Source organism: Carcharodon carcharias, chromosome 20 (assembly GCF_017639515.1).
Source record: "Carcharodon carcharias isolate sCarCar2 chromosome 20, sCarCar2.pri, whole genome shotgun sequence".
Taxonomy (NCBI): domain Eukaryota; kingdom Metazoa; phylum Chordata; class Chondrichthyes; order Lamniformes; family Lamnidae; genus Carcharodon; species Carcharodon carcharias.
The window spans coordinates 106,996,464-107,010,178 of NC_054486.1; the positions used below are offsets into that span (position 1 = coordinate 106,996,464).

General features: G+C 41.5%; 1 protein-coding gene across 3 annotated transcripts in view; it reads right to left on the reverse strand.

Moving 5' to 3' along the window:
* Window positions 1-13,715, reverse strand: part of smek1 (SMEK homolog 1, suppressor of mek1 (Dictyostelium)) — a 108,264-nt gene that overhangs the window by 13,028 nt on the left and 81,521 nt on the right. For 2 of the 3 annotated variants that reach the window (XM_041214331.1, XM_041214333.1), the window contains exons 9-10: window positions 6,750-6,873; window positions 97-255 (exon numbers count right to left, since the gene is read on the reverse strand). In XM_041214331.1, coding sequence (XP_041070265.1) covers window positions 97-255; window positions 6,750-6,873 — 283 coding nt within the window. The remainder of the gene's footprint in view (window positions 1-96; window positions 256-6,749; window positions 6,874-13,715) is intronic. The other variant, XM_041214332.1, reaches the window with a different exon arrangement.

Here is a 13,715-nt window from a genome sequence, read left to right on the forward strand (position 1 = left end):
TCAAGTAAATACAGGTTGAAACAAAATATTGAATTTAATAAGTCTAAACTTTAGAAAGGACAGATTAATTTAAAAAATCATCAGCCTATAACTTACATAATGCCACAAAGGCATGCTTTGAGCCCATGAGTACAAGCACTCTTCGTAAAATGTCTTTGTTTATAATGTAGTTCTTGATATGATAGGTATGGTGCTCCACGCAGAAGGTGAGTAATTCCAAAATTAAGGCCAAAAGCTGAGCTGTCTGGAAGTCATCTGAAGAGTAAAATTAGAATGTGGTTTGAACAATTTTTAAAGCAATATTTTGTCCTAAAAAAAACTGTAATGGAGGGAAATAGGCTATGAATCAGTTATCTTGAATTCTGGTTGTGTGTCATACCTTGCTGTTAAAGAAAGCAGAACAGTGGTGTAATAAAGTCAAAAAGAAAAATGAGCAACATTACTTTAATGCAACAAAATGCAATGCATTAAAAGAGAAATCACTGGTTTTCAAAGTTTCAAACTATACTTCAAAGTTTATAATCCATCAAGTGGCTTCACGTGTAAGCCACTAATTTATTTTCCTTTCCCATCCTTGGCATGGTTTGAAAATAAAAATCTCTGAAGCTTTATACCACCCTCTCTCAAAAGCAATACCAAACGCAGGTTAACTAAATTCATGTCTTTGTAGCTTGTGGGACCTTGCTGTGCACAAAATGGTTGACGTTTTGCCCACATAACAATCACTGCACAATATAATTTTGTTCAATGTGAAAATGCTTTGGAATGTTTAAGATATCAAGGGGATGCTATATAATTGTGATTGATTAATATTTCTAACAGAGTCACAACTAGCTACAGAAAATATATGGGTGCAGTAAAAAGAAAATTATGATAAGTATACTTTGTTTTTAGTACTGAATAATAATGTGATTTATCACTGTACTGATGCATAACATAGTTATTCTTTAGATTAGCCTAAACAAATCCTACATCATGATCATACAGTGCTTAGCTTCTCAATAAAATTTAAATAAAGGGATCAACCATCTACTTTTCAGACTGTCAGCTTTGCTCTCACGTACCAGAAGGTTGTGGATTCAAGCACACTGAAGCCGACGCTGTAGTACTGCTTTGAGGTAGGGATTACCTGCTCCAGTAGTTCAAGATAAAGATTCATGATACTGTTTGAAGAAGTTCAGGGAATTCTCAATGTCTTAACCAACATTCCTCCCTCAGCCAACAGGACTAAAAGAAACAATACTGTCATTCATCTTATTGCTGTTTGTGGATCATCTTCTGTACAAAATGACTGCCCCATTTGTCCATACAACTATGTACACTGTACTTAAAAGCCTTGAACTATAATGTATTTTAGAGTCATTTTACAGAAATCCCTGCTAACAACATACCAAAATGAAGGAGGCAATAATAAGGTTACATGCTGAGAGGCAACATCAGGGTCTCATTTGCGATCATTAATCTTTTACCTATATCATACCTTCTTTGTGCCAACATTAAGTCACTTAGTGTCACCATATCAGTGTAGCTTTGATTTCTGAGCCCTGTGGTTGCAATTTCTGCATCATTCCTTTGGGAGCTTCAGGACACTTCATGTGTCTTGATCACCTGTGTACTGTCTCTGCCTGTTTGAACTTGGACTTAAGGTTTCCGAGCTTGTACTAACTGACCACTCATCTTGTTTAATTTAATTTCCATCACGAAATACACCTGCCAATATCTTGCGATAACAGATAAGTCGAGAATTTTTTAAATATTTCATACAATGAATTACTTTGAAATACAATATCCAATCTGCGATAGGCAAACGAAGCAACAATTTTGTGCACAAGATCCCTTGAACAGCAATAAGATGAATGGTCAGTTAGAACTGAAAAAGACAGACTCCAGCTGCTTCTCAAGCTCAGAAATCTTGAACTTGAGCTCAAACAGGTGGGGATACTTCCTACACGGGTAGGAAGTATCCAAGACACAAGGAGTGTCCTGAAGTTTCCAGAGGAATGATGCAGAAATTGCAACCACAGGGCTCAGCTGCTCATCCATGATCTAAACAAATTCTACTCCCTCTTTCAGAATCATGTTTGCACCTTATTTAGCTATTAATCTTAATTCATGCGTCTAGGCATGCTCTCTGCTCTTATTATCAATTCACTTACTGTTACGCTTAACCCAAATGATTTTTTTTTTTTGATTTTCTGGCTCCTAATTTAAACAATTATCTAGTTTAGGGAGAGAGAAAAAGAAAGAAATACCCACTAGCAATCACTTACCTGCCTTCCTGTGATGTCGTACCTTGAGTGGGAGAGGGATTGAGAATTAAAATGACCGGATGTCTGGGGATATTTGGCAAAGGACTCACCTAATGTGCGTTTGGTCTCCCCCAATGTAAAGGAGAACGCATTGTAAGCAGCAAATACAGCATACTAAATTAAAAGCAGCACATTCAAATCGGTTTCAATTGGAAAGTAGGTTTGGGGCCCTAAACAATGATGGAAGAAGGTGAAAGAGCAAATTTTGCATCTCCTGCACTTGCAATGTATATCACCACATTGCACTGTTTAGGTATGCAAAGTGACAAGTCAACTAACACTCCAGGTCTCTGTCAATCTCCCCCTTGGTAATTTCCATCCCAAGTGTTTTCTTTTTTTATTTCCAACACATGCAGCTCTTTGCATCTGTCATAACAAAGAACAAAGAAAAGTACAGCACAGGAACAGGCCCTCCAAGCCTGCGCCAATCATATTGCCCGTCAACTAAAACATTTTGCACTTCTGGGGTCCTCTATTCCCATCCTTTTCATGTATTTGTTAAGCTGCCTCTTAAACACCACTATCGTACCTGCTTCCACCACCTCCTCTGGCAGCGAATTCCAGACACTCACTACCCTCCGTAAAAAACTTGCCCCACACATCTCCAAAGTTTTCTCCTCTCACCTTAACTCTATGTCCCCTAGTAATTGACTCTTCCACCCTGGGAGAAACCTTCTGACTATCTCTGAACTTCATCTTGCCTACTTTGCTCCACCTGCTCCAAACCCCCACACACAGTATAAAATCCAACACATTTCTACTTCTCTTTAGCTCCAAAGAAGTCATGTGGACTTGAAACGTTAACTTTGTTTCTCTCTCCACAGATGCTGCCAAGCGTAGTGAGTTTTTCCAGCAGTTTTTGACCTTATTTCAGATTTCCAGCATCCGTAGTATTTTGCTTTCAACTTTCACTGATTGGTCCAGCTACAAACTTTGTTGAGCTCCCTCTGCAAAATCTTGGCTGCCTCTCTGTGTTCACAGTCCTAACTAGCTTGCATTGGGGCTGCATTTATACATTCCAAAAAGGGGAGCATGGGTCCAAATGTGATCAATTTCCATTGGGCGTATCTCTGCTCTTTGCTTCAGTCAGTAAACAACTCATATCCAGGGCATACCTGTGATAGCTACTGATATAAGTTTGCAAAAAAGTCATTTGCACAAGAAGAGTCTGAACAAGAGTCATACAGAGTTGAAACGTTAACTCTGTTTCTTTCTCTACAGATGATGCCAGACTTGCTGAGTTTTTCCAGTATTTTCTTTTTAAATTTATTTTGTACAATAGTTTATTTATTACCTGGAAGCCCAGGTACACATCAACATATGACTCCTTATCAATTTTGGATATTGCTGCTCCCAAACAAGATTCAGGAGGTTGGTCAGGAAAAATCTATCTTTTCATCAATTCTTTGAAAATTACTGCCAAAGGATTAAAAGCACACTGTAATCTCTCCAGTCTGAAATGCTTGGGACCAAGTTATTTCTGGAATTTGGAATTTTCTGGATTATAGAATGATGTTAGCATGCCTAATCCCAAGTGCATGAATTGGAAAACACCATAAACATAAATATTATCTGAAGCATAAAACAGTGATAAAACATTATAAAGCAGTAGTAAAAATTGTGTTACTTATTCAAATACTGTTATCTTTCATGCTTCCGCTCCCAAGTACTGGACTAGAGTGATAGCTTGAGTCATTTGGGTCTGCTCAAAAAGAATCTGGACAACTGGTGTTTTGGAACAAAGGTTTCTGACTGCAGAGTTTACAGTCGATCTGTTAACTAGCTAGGTCATTTATGGGTTTTTTTTTGCTCCTTCAAGCTTATCTAGAACATCTACTTCTAAAAGCAGGGATGTGCCGCTGAGGCTTTATAAGGCTCTGGTCAGACCACATTTAGAATATTGTGAGCAATTTTGGGCCCCATATCTCAGGAAGGATGTGCCCTGGAGAGGGTCCAGAGGAGGTTCACGAGAATGATCCCAGGAATGAAAGGACTTAACATATGAGGAACGTTTGAGGACTCTGGGTCTATACTTGATGGAGTTCAGAAGGATGAGGGGGGATCTGATTGAAACTTACAGAATACTGAAAGGCCTGGATAGAGTGGAGGTGGGGAAGATGTTTCCATTAGTAGGAGAGACTAGGACCCGAGGGCACAGCCTCAGAGTAAAGGGAAGACCTTTTAGAACAGAGATGAGGAGAAACTTCTTTAGCCAGAGAGTAGTAAATCTATGGCAAAGGTTACGGGGAGAAGGCGGGAGATTGGAGTTGAGAAACTTATCATCCATGATTGAATGGCGGAGCAGACTCGACGGGCCGAATGGCCTAATTTCTGCTCCTATGTCTTAGGGTTTTCATTATTAAAGTTTGTTAATATGCGCTTGATGTTGGATACTACAGTGTCCCCGATGATTGGAAAAAAAAGTAGTCATTTAGTATATTAAATGCCACTTGATTATCCCTATGTTTAAATGCTTAAGGTTCCACTGAGTTTTAATGCCCTCATTATTGTGAAAGTATTGACTCTTCTGTAAATGAGAAGAAACACTCATTTTGAATGAGAAATGAGAGTTCGTCTCCAGTTTCTGCCGAGCAAAGCAGCTCATGTCAGACCTTTACATACCCATGGTCTTAGACTGATGAGTAACACTTAATCTTTCTTCTTTGGTACAGAGCTGTGCAGGTATCTCCAGAGGAAGTCCTTCAGCTCTGGTCCAGCACAGGAAGCACTTCGGGGGGGGCAGCCAAAAAAAAAATTAAATACTTGCCAATATTAAAAATGGCACTGACTGCAAGAATACAGGTTTCTTATTAGAGTGGGAAATGGCTTTGAAAATAAGTAGCTGAAATAAAACCACGTGAAGTAGAAAGCAATAAGACTTTCTGAAACAGAAAACTAGTGGCATTGCCTACTGTCACGGTCCTCAAAATATTGGTTGAGTTTTCTACAAGTTCTGAGAACAGCAGCTGTGCTCAATTTGAATTACAGTAGAAAATATTAAACAATCAGATCATTTTCCTCGAAATTCTACATTGCCCCGTTTGTGACACAACAACCCATCACCCAATATACCATTTAAACATTTAACATTATGTAACTGTAATTAGTGACACGAAATCTGATGGTGTAATTAGTATCCCATGTGTCCAATTGTGAGTGGCACAATGCATAGGACATGGGGGGAGGGAGGCAGGGGAGATAGTCTTAAAACCAGACTGCACATTCTAGTCCAACAAAAGTTTATAACAAAACAGTTCTAACAGGACTCAATCAAAATACACAATTTCACTTAGATATACAGACATAAAATCAGCACACCAGTAGAATACTTGCTACTTTCTTATATTTGTATCAATGGAGGATGTTAGTATAATCAAAAGAACTTTCGTCTGCATGTATATCTAACTTGGGAGTCCTTAATGGTGACAGGGGCAGAAGTGATTATTATGTCTTCTCAAAAACTTGCTGAGTATCAAATTTGTGTTTGGATTGTCTTCAAATCAATTCAAGGAATTGAAAAATATTTTAGATAGAAATAGTCAAAATAAAAATAAAAACTTGACTTTAGTCACCAAATATTACCACTTGCTTTTAATTTCCTAAAACTTAGTTTAGCAAAGGACTCTGAAAATGTACTCCCCTATGTTTCACGAAGTTTGCCTCAGCAAATCCAAGCTATCATGTAGAGAAATTTGAACTCCAAAATGTAATTCCAGACACAGCATTTTCAAGTTGCACAAACATGACTGAGATGCATCAAAATTCTGTGCAACTTCAACACCTCTAAACACACCTCATAGAACTATCTCTGTTCACCCATTCTCTGAGCCAAATGCCACAACTTTAAAGTGTATCCGTAAGCAATAAAAACATACAGAAGTTAAACAGATAGAGCAAGGAAATAAACCCCTATCCTTATTCTGGAGAATTTACCTTAAGTGTGCTGCCCAACTCCAACCATTTAATCCCATTGACTTTCTCCCTTATTTGATTCTATATAGCTTTTGCAGGGTGGTTCAGGTAGCACAGTCTGCAGCCATTTAGGGGACTTTTTTTTATAGATGGCCAGGTGCTGTTGGGAAAGGCATTAACTGAAAATGAACTGAAGAACCCCAACTCTCCAAGCCCAGAATCTTTAAAAAAAAAGTCATTACACACTATATTTTGCTGATCAGAGTTAAAAAAAAGACAAGTTTCTGACCCACTGACAAGGCCCATATTTGCGATGAGGGCTGCATTCTCAGTTTCCTTTCCTTAAACAAAGATGTTTCACCGAGAAACTAACAAAAAATGCTCATCACAGCCAGCGCTGCTGGGTTTCAGAAACAGAAAATGCAGGGACTTGAGTTGCCGAGCAAGTCCCTTCATCACCATGCAACATTTCGACACAAGTGTATTTGCATGCCACACGCTGAAGGTAAGATGATGATTGGTACTGACCATTATACGGAGATGGCTCACCTTTGCTGGGCTTCTCCTCAGTGGTATTCGCCAGCAAGGGGGCAGTCAGGACATGCATGCAGTGTTTGTAAAAGAAACTCAGGAATTCAGTCTTCTCTGTTTTCTACACACAAAAAAAACATCTTAATTTAGACTTCCCTGCCATCAGAATGGGAAATGTACTACAAATCCAATAGCCCAGAGTGACTGACTGCAACTTAATGATCATTAATTAATACTTTACTATACATGCAATCATGGTCCAAGAAGCAGAACCTGATGTTGAAAAGGTTGGTCAGAGAACATCTTACACTAATTAAAAAATACTTCAAGGTCTGGCAAATAATGAAAGATTTTGCTCTTCCAATCTGGACTAGGGATGGGATTTAAGCTGTAGCTGTAGTGATAATTACAGGTCTGTTGTTGCTGGTGGCAGCGATGGAAGAAACTCAAAGGTGAGGAATTAAAGTAAGCACACATATAACAAGAGAAGCACATCACACATTAGTGGTCACCCAACATCCAGGCTAATATTTCACACAGCATCTTTCCAAATTCAAGATAATCTGTTTACAGTTTCAGCAAGGGGATACACCATACTAAACTTATTTTTATTGGGCTACACTTTAGTACTCCCAGAGGTGAAAGTCAATTAAGTACTCAATCCAATTTCTCCTGGGCTTAAGGCACAATCCACATAACTGCTCTTAATTCATCACTAAATTGCCAGGCTCATTTAAAATGGCCATAGAGAATGCAAAAAATATCGCACTGCTGCCTGTGGTTGAGAATAAGGAACCTTTTTGAGACATAATACAGGGAGTCTGATTGCTCCTGCGATGTGACCTACCTCGAAGTGCTTAATAAGGACAGAGATTCATACGCTCATTTACTCCAGACCTAACTCCAGATTGATTCTAGACAGACATAATTATACTACTCTATCAATGGTACCAATAGTACTCAAAAACTGCAGAGCTGTGATCCTTTATAAATAGCAGAACGATCACTGATGTCCAAGCAGTAACAATTCTTGGATTCAGAGTTCTGCTCAAGCTAATCAAAAATATTCACATCAATTACTTACGTCCCTCAGCTACCCAACAGAGGGAACTGTTGAGGGATCTGAGTTATAGCACTACAAGAATCACAATGCCTACATTAAACACGCTCATCTTCCAGAAATCTGATGGAAGAAATTAAAGGTTGGTTAAATGTTGCTCAATCTTCGAGGAAACAACATTCTGTACATGCTTCTAGGGTTATGACTACTAATTGGTAATGTTTAGTCTAGTTCATCCCAGCACTTGGCTGCATGCAATTCGGAAACTATCTAGGGTAGGAAACCCTATAGGAACCCAGGAAAGGATGCCAACCTGGAGAGTGAAGTGGTAGCCTGAGTGACCTAATGCCAGCTGAGTTGCATTTACAGAAATCCAATAGCAAGCAACTCGTTTTGGCACTGGCAGAGAACTCAATGGAATCAATCCTCAAATCTATCTGTAACTAAGCAATATAATTTCATCTACTACAGCTAACAAGACTTTAGGATCAAGTTAGAGGACACTTTGCAAAATAAAAACCTTCACACTGAACTTACGGAACAGTGAATGAAGGATGCCAAATTAAATTCCCAATGAGGTGTCACAAAGTTATGAGCAATAAAGAGGAAGGCGCATCATACTATGTATTCCATAAGCTCTTTCAAAGATCAAGCACAGGTGTGATGGGCCAGTTAACTGCCCTTGAGAAGCGGTGGTGTGTCACCTTGAAACACTTCAGTCCGTTTTCACCAATGCTGTTAGGTAGGGAGGATTTTGGCCTAGCAATGATGAAGAAACAGCAACATATTTCTACGTGCAGGTTGAAGAGGAACTTATTTGTCCTTGATGGACAGTAAAACAGATGGATCGACAAATTATGTTTTGCCTCATCTTTTGATAAACTATTCGGACTATCATATATTCATAGTCAGCACCTAAGGGAAACCGTTGTACTTGGGATTTAAGTTAGATGCATGCAGTTTAGTTAGAGACCTTTCCATAAACATAGTGTTCCGTGCAACTTCAGACTTAAGGACAGGAAAGATTGCTGCAGCAGTAACCTCCAAAGACACTGCCAGCAAGATCAGATGATTTGTTATATATTTAAATCAGAGGAGCGGGGAGGTAACAGAAAACGAACGGGCATGTGAGGAAAAAACAAATGAGTGAGAGAAAGAGATCAATGATCTTGTGGATAACTAGTTTCGTAGGAAGAGGCTGTAATTCAGTCCCTCAAGTCCGTTTCGCTGATCAATTGAAGCTTTATATAGTGGTCTAATGCTCCAAACTACTTTAATAAATGATGTCAGCTTTGCGTGCTTTCACTCCTGAGGCCCATTTTGCCTTTCCTTCCATTGCAGCATCAGGGCAGTGGAAAGCTGAAATACGCAGCTGTTCGTTATCAACCTGCTGTAGGTTTGATTTATTTCAGCACACCAGATTACTACCAGACAACTCTGGAGTATGTATTTTTCTCACAATTAGTAACATTCTAAGGGAAATCACTGTGCTTGGAATTTAAGTTAGATGGCGTGCATTAAAGAGCTTGCCATTGGGGCAAAATGCTCCAATGCTTGGAAATACAGCCTGGCAGTAATACACAAATCCATTGGGTGAATCACAGGCAGCTTTCAAAATGAAGAATGCATTTAAGCAGGGGTAGAACCCACAGCATTGTAACTTAATGAGTGAACAAATTAAGGCATCACTGCCTATACCCAATATCCTGGGTGACAGCTGACCAACCCTGTGGAGAATTACCAGTGTATTTCTGCACTAATCCCAAGGCACATATACCTGAAACAAATCAGTCTCAATGTTTGTCTCTCTCTGATTCGATGCCTCAAAGGGATTGTTTGGAGACAGGCAAAATTAACTCATTTATTTTCCACAGGCTGCTAAAAATACACCACTAAGTTTTGATTGTTAACTGGGCACCTATCAATATTAACCTCATGGAATCAAGGGGTATGGGGAGTAGGCAAGAAATTGGAGCCAAGGCAGGAGATCAGCCACAATCACATTAAATTGAGCAGCAGGATCAAGGGGAATATATATAGTCTACCTCTGCTTCTATTTCTTATGTTCCTAGCTTTGTCTTTCTTTCCCAGATTCACTGGTTCAGCCAATTCTTTTTTCTTTTATTCATTCACGGGATGTGGGCTTCACTGGCTGGACCAGCATTTACTGCCCATCCCTAGTTGTCCTTGAGAAGGTGGCAGTGAGCTGCCTTGTTGAACCGCTGCAATCCATGTGGTGTGGGTACACCCACAGTGCTGTTAGGGAGGGAGTTCTAGGATTTTGACCCAGCGACAATGAAGGAACGGCTATATATTTCCAAGTCAGGATGATGAGTGACTTGGAGGGGAACTTCCAGGTGGTGGTGTTTCCCATTTATCTGCTGCCCTTGTCCTTCTAGGTGGTAGTGGTCGTGGGTTTGGAAGGTGCTGTCTAAGGAGTCTTGGTGAATTCCTGCAGTGCATCTTGTAGACGGTAAACATTGCTGCTACTGTGCGTCGGTGGTGCAGGGAGTGAATGTTTGTGGATGTGGTGCCAATCAAGCGGACTGTTTTGTCCTGGCCGGTATCCAGCTTCTTCAGCATTGTAGGAGCTACGCTCATCCAGACAAGTGGGGAGTATTCCATCACATGTCTGACTTGTGCCTTGTAGATGGTGGACAGGCTTTGGGGAGTTAGGTGGTGAGTTACTCGTTGCACGATTCCTAACCTCTGACCTGCTCCTGTAGTCACAGCATTTATATGGCTAGTCGAGTTTAGTTTCTGGTCAATGGTAACCCCCCAAGATGTTGACAGTGGGGGATTCAGTGATGGTAATGGCATTGAACGGCAAGGGGCGATGGTTGCATTCTCTCTTGTTGGAGATGGTCATTGCCTGACACTTGTGTGGCATGAATGTTACTTGCCACTTAGCCCAAGCCTGGATATTGTCCAGGTCTTGCTGCATTTGGACATGGGCTGCTTCAGTATGAGTCGCGAATGGTGCCGAGCATTGTGCAATCGTCAGCAAAGATCCCCACTTCTGACCTCATGGAAGCAAGGTCATTGATGAAGCAGCTGAAGATGGTTGGGCCTAGGACACTAAACCGAGGAACTCCTGCAGTGATGTCCTGGAGCTGGGATGACTGACCTCCAACAACCATAACCATCATCCTTTATTCTAGGTATGACTCCAACCAGCGGAGAGTTTTCCCCCTGATCCCCATTGACTCCAGTTTTACTAGGGCTCCTTGATACCACACTCAGTCAAATGCTGCCTTGATGTCAAGGGCATTCACTCTCGCCTCACCCCAGGAGTTCAGCTCTTTTGTCCATGTTTGAACCAAGGCCGTAATGAGGTCAAGAGCTGAGTGGCCCTGGCAGAGCCTATACTGGGCATCAGTGAGCAGGTTATTGCTAAGCAAGTGTCTCTTGATAGCACTGTTGATGACCCCTTCCATTAATTTACTGATGAAGCAGTAATTGCCAGGTTGGATTTGTCCTGCTTTGTGTGTACAGGACATACCTGGGTAAGATTACACATAACTGGGTAGATGCCTGTGTTGTAGCTGTACTGGAACAGCTTGGCTAGGAGTGCAGCAGGTTCTGGAGCACAAGTCTTCAGTTCTATTGTCGGAATATTGTCAGGGCCCAAAGCCTTTGCAGTATCCAATGCCTTCAGCTATTTCTTGATATCACATGAAGCGAATCGAATTGGCGGAAGACTGGCATTTGTGATGCTGGGGACCTCCAGAGGAGGCCAAGATGGATTATCCACTCGGCACTTCTGGCTGAAGATTGTTGCAAATGCTTCAGCCTTATCTTTTGCACTGACGTGCTGGGCTCCTCAATCGAGGATGGGAATATTTGTGGAGAGTCCTCCTCCAGTGAGTTGTTTAACTGTCCACCACCATTCACGACTGGATATGGCAGGACTGCAGAGCTTAGATCTGATCCGTTGGTTGTGACTATCACTTAGCTCTGACTATCACTTGCTGCTTATGCTGTTTGGCACGCAAGTAGTCCTGTTTTATAGCTTCACCGGGTTGACACTTCATTTTTAGGTATGCCTGGTGCTGCTCCTGGCATGCCCTCCTGCACTCTTCACTGAACCAGGGTTGATCCCCTAGCTTGATGGTAATGGTAGAGTAGGGGATATGCCAGGCCACGGGGTTACAGATTGTGTTCGAGTACAATTCTGCTGCTACTGATGGCCCACAGCGCCTCATGGATGCCCAGTCTTGAGTTGTTAAATCAATTCAAAATCTGTCCCATTTAGCATGGTGGTTGTGCCACACAACACGATGGAGGGTATCCTCAATGTGAAGGTGGGTCTTTGTCTCCACAACGACTGGGCGGTGGTCATTCCTACCGATACTGTCATGGACAGATGCTTCTGCGGCGGGCAGGTTGGTGAGGTCAAGTATTTTTCCCTCTTGTTGGTTCCGTTATCATCTCCCTCTGGCCCAGTCTAGCAGCTACGTCATTTAGGGCTCGGCCAGCTTGGTAAGTAGTGGTGCTACTGAGCCATTCTTGGTGAAGTCCCCCACCCAGATACATTCTGTGGCCTTGCCACCCTCAGTGCTTTGTCCAAGTGATGTGCAACATGGAGGAGCACTGATTCATCAGCTGAGGGCGGGTGGTACGTGGAAATCAGCAGGGGGTTTTCTTGCCCATGTTTGACCTGATGCCACGAGACTTCATGGGTCTGGAGTCGATGTTGAGGACTCCCAGGGCAACTCCCTCCTGACTGTATACCACTGTGCCGCCACCTCTGCTGGGTCTGTCCTGCTGGTGGGACAGGGCATATCTGGGGATGGTGATGGTGGAGTCTGGGACATTATCTCTAAGGGATGATTCTGTGAGGATGACTATGTTGCTTGACTAGTCTGTGAGACAGCTCTCCCAATTTTGGCACTAGCCCCCAGATGTTAGTAAGGAGGACTTTGCAGGGTTGACAGGGCTGAATTTGCCTTTGCCGTTGTCATTTCCGCTGCCTAGGTCAATGTCGGGTGGTCTGTCAGGTTTCATTCCTTTTTTGTGACTTTGTAGCGGTTACAACTGAGTGGCTTGCTCGGCCGTTTCAGCAGACATTTAAGAGTCAACCACATTGCTGAGAGTCTGGAGTCACATGTAGGCCAGACCAGGTAAGGACAATAGATTTCCTTCCCCAAAGGGCATTAATGAACCAGATGGGTTTTTACAACAATCAACAACGGTTTCATGGTCACCACTGCACTTTTAATTCCAGATTTTTTATCAAATTCAAATTCCACCATCTGCATGAAGCATTCCTAATTTACCAGTGCTAAACTGTAATCTTAATCAGTGACTGGTGACACAAACATCAGCTTAATTGCCTGCTGTACCCATCGCTCCCATCTCCTACCCAATATGGTTACAGTGACAAATTTTGCAGATTTCATTGATTTGGACTGTATTTCTTAGCAGGATACAATAGCAATTGATGCATGTGCCTTTCATGGGTCCTTTGAAAAGCTGAGGGTACCACCCTCAATGATCTCAAAGCACTTTGGGTATCAGGCAATCCAGTAGACCGATAACAGAAAAAAGGGTGCAACTTGCTTTTTTCTTATGGCTCTCAAATCACAACAACAAAATGTATGCATGCGCATGCAGTTTACCAAAAAATGCTTAGTATTTGAAATTTGATTCTGAGAGCATTAACTATTTTTGATCAGGTGCATTTTTTGGGGGTAACAATTTCTGTTGGTGAACAAATCAAGTAGGGACAAACAGAAGTGGAAGTTTTAGCTGGAAATTTTAAAACCTTCGAGCTCAGGCTTTTAAGAATCAGTATCAAGGGAAAGGACTTCAATGGCAAAAAGAGGGGTCAGGTATCTAATGCAAGGAAGGCATATTGCAACATCACCATAATGTATCATTTAGGAAACTATATTGTGCAT